This window comes from Aythya ferina, assembly GCF_964211825.1.
Source record: "Aythya ferina genome assembly, chromosome: 31".
Taxonomy (NCBI): domain Eukaryota; kingdom Metazoa; phylum Chordata; class Aves; order Anseriformes; family Anatidae; genus Aythya; species Aythya ferina.
In genome coordinates, this window is record NC_140328.1 from 1,807,317 (window position 1) to 1,810,441 (window position 3,125).

Below are 3,125 nucleotides of genomic sequence, written 5' to 3' on the forward strand. Positions count from 1 at the left end.
TGCATTCTGAACCAATCCTTTATAATTCGCCTCCCACAGGACCAATACCCACCAAGGTGCCTCCAACAGGGCACCATAACCACCTGGGGATGTGCCCATTGTGGTCGGCACCTTGGGCACAGGGAGGTGCTGGAGTGATGCAGGAGCTGCAGAGCATGGCTGCCTGGGGGTACAGCTGTGACTTCATCCCCTCGTGTTCTCCCTGTATGCAGAGGTGGATCCTGTGATGTAGATGTGATTCTGAGAGCAAGCAGGGCAGCCATGTGGGTGCTGGGGTTGAACCGAGCTGGGAGCGTCTGCGATCCAGTGGTAATCCTTGATGTGAGCAGAGAGCAGGTGCTGAACCAAGGGAAGCAGAGCAATGGCAGCACATCCCTTGGGCATGCTGCCCCAGCTGCCTTGAGACCAACGGCAGCGGGAGTCTGGCAAATGTGTGGCGGTCAAGCTCTGAGCATGAGGGAGCAAACTGGGGACAGCATGGAGCCCAGGGGGACATCAGAGCTCCATGGGGACAGGGACGTCTCCAGGCTGCCTGGCCTCGCGGGCACTGTGGCTGCATCTCTGCAGGAGGAGGGTGATGATGGGGGCAGACAGCAGCAGGAGCAGGCTGAGGGCACAGCGCAGGATCCAGACCTCCAGGGGCATGGCTGACCCTGGGAGAGAGGAGGAACACAGTGTGGCCAAGGCAAGTCTTGGAGGACAGCCTTGCTGGGAAGGACTGATGAGCAATGTCTCACCTCTGGAAGGGAGCTGGGCCTTGTGTGAGGGGCTGCTGCCTGTGGGAGACATGAACATGCCGTGAGTCCCTTGAACTCTCTTTTGGGACAATCCCAGATGCTGAGGAGATGCTGAGCTCATGTCTTGCTTCCTCGAGCACACAAGGAACATGAGCAAGCCTTTGCATGTAAGTTCCCAGACACCGATTTGTAAAGGTTAGAGGGGCATCCTAGAGCAGTAGTGGAACACCCCAGGGACCATAGACAACCCCAGCTCATGTTCTCTATTCCAGCGCCCGATGCAGCCCTATCTCTGCTGCAGAGGCACTACAGGAGGGACAGGGGCACGTCTGAGTGCAGCTCTTTCTCTAGCGGCTGCCTTACAGGAGAAGGAACACTCCCATGGTGGATCTACACCACAGTCATGCCCTACCTGCTGCAGCACACAGCTCCAGCCTCTGCAGCATCCCCATCCCTTCTGTCCAAACAACCCTGGGGCCATATCTCACCTGGCACAAACAGGCTGCCCAGCCCTGGCTCCCATCTCGGGGCTGGGGGATGAAGGCTTAAGCTCCCCAGCTCCCTCAGCAGCCTCCCCAGCTGGGCTGCCCACAGCCATCACCCCCAGGCACCGTCTGACCCAGCTGTGCACCCCCAGGTTTCCTCCACTGTCTTTCCCAAACAAACCAGCACCACTGTGGTCTCCCCTCTGTTTACCAGACCACTCTTTTACTCACATATAGGCTAGAGCCCATCTCATGACACTAATATGTATTCCACAGTCACATCACTGTAAAGGGCAGACCTTGGAGCAACCATATCTCAACCAAGGGTCCATCAACATCCCAGCCCTTGCTCTATGTGCCTCAACCCATCACATCCCCAAGTCTGCAGCAGTGGTGGACCCTTGAGGGCAGCTTTCTCTCGAGGGCCTCCCTTGGAGGAGAGGGAACACTCCCGTGGGGGAACCACCCCAGAGCCTACTGCAGCACACACCTCCAGCCTCAGTGGTGTCCCAGTCCCTTCTGTTCCCACCACCCTGGGGCTGTGTCTCACCTGGCACAGACAGCGTCCAGGGAGCACTGAGTGCAGAGCTCCTCACCCAGTTGCTGTCATTCCTCTGCTGGTACCCACATGTGTACGTCCCAGCACTTCTCGAGGTGATGTTCACTACTAGAGGGTAGATGACCCTGCCATGCTGGGCTTTCAGGCTGTGCTCCTCCAGCCCATTCTTGCAGAAGACAACTCGCGTAGCAGGAAAATGAGCATCAATGGTACATTGAAAGAAAACTATTTCCCTCTCCTTGGCAATGGAAGCGTTGAGGTACAGGACTGGAGCCTGATAGTTACCTGGAAAGAAGGCACAGGGATTCCCCAGGCAGGCGTTAGTGATGGCCAGGTGGCAAAACCAACTGCATGCCAAGGCTGGGAGAGTCTGCTCTCCTGGGGCTTCACAGGGGGAATTGTGAGAGAATAATCCCCTTCAACGATCCCATCTCTTTCCCCAGGACACGTTCATTTTTGGGACCCACCTCCATGCTCCTGCAGTCCTGGAGAGCTGCAAATGTCCTGGGTGGTCAAGACAGCACCTGCAGCATGGGGAAGATAGGGCTTTCCTTAGAGGGGTAGAGACCTCCTCCCTCCCCAAAGCATCTCTGCCCCACAGTGCTGAATGCCTGCCCCACACACGCTGTCCTCATCCTCCCCTGTGCCCACCACTGGCCTGTCCTGCCAGTAGCAGCCCTCCAGCACTCAGCTCCCACACCCAGCAATGCCCCAACTCACAGAGTGCCAGCAGCAGGATGGCAGGGCCAGAAGGAGACAGCCTTGCCCATGGCACCTGCCCCAGCATCTTTTGGGGTGATGCTTTTGGGGAGCAGCGTTGGCTTCAGGTGTCTGCTTTGCTGTGAGCTGGGGATGGAGGGACAGAGGCTTGCAGTGCAGCTGGGAGCTGTGCTGTGGGCTTTCTGTGGCCGCCTGAGCCTGGCCCACAGAGTAACCTTTCTCAGTCCCCGCTACATCCGCTGTTTTTGTTGAGCACCCGCTGTTATTTCTGTCCTCTCACACACCGCATCCCTTGCTGTTTTTACATGTATCTCAAGGGCAGTATTTTTCCTACATGGCCTCCTGCCCCTTTTCCCTTTGCCAGATTTGTCTCATAGTTTTACAGGTCTCCATTAAGCTAGGAAGCATGTACAGCTTCTCCCAAATCCATTTCTGTCCCTTCCACACCCGTGTGGGCACAGCACTGCTGCATCCCCTGCCGATGCTCAGCCTCTTGTTGCTTGTGCAGTGCTGTGCAGCCTGAGCCCCTCTGCCAGCCAGTTGTACTATTATCATCATTATTGTTATTTTTATTGCTGTAATAAATGGCTCAGTCTTCAAAATAGAACTATAATCAAAGTTTAC

The 3,125-nt window shown here is 56.3% G+C and overlaps 1 protein-coding gene across 1 annotated transcript; it reads right to left on the reverse strand.

Moving 5' to 3' along the window:
• Positions 1 to 2,568, reverse strand: LOC311425535 (uncharacterized protein; the record flags this gene model as incomplete). The annotated part of the gene is made up of 4 exons (XM_084501480.1): positions 1 to 776; positions 1,773 to 2,066; positions 2,249 to 2,305; positions 2,502 to 2,568. The coding sequence occupies 4 exons, from the start codon at positions 2,566 to 2,568 to the stop codon at positions 496 to 498; spliced, it is 699 nt and encodes a 232-aa protein (XP_084357606.1). The 3' UTR covers positions 1 to 495.
• Positions 2,569 to 3,125: the final 557 nt, after the last annotated feature.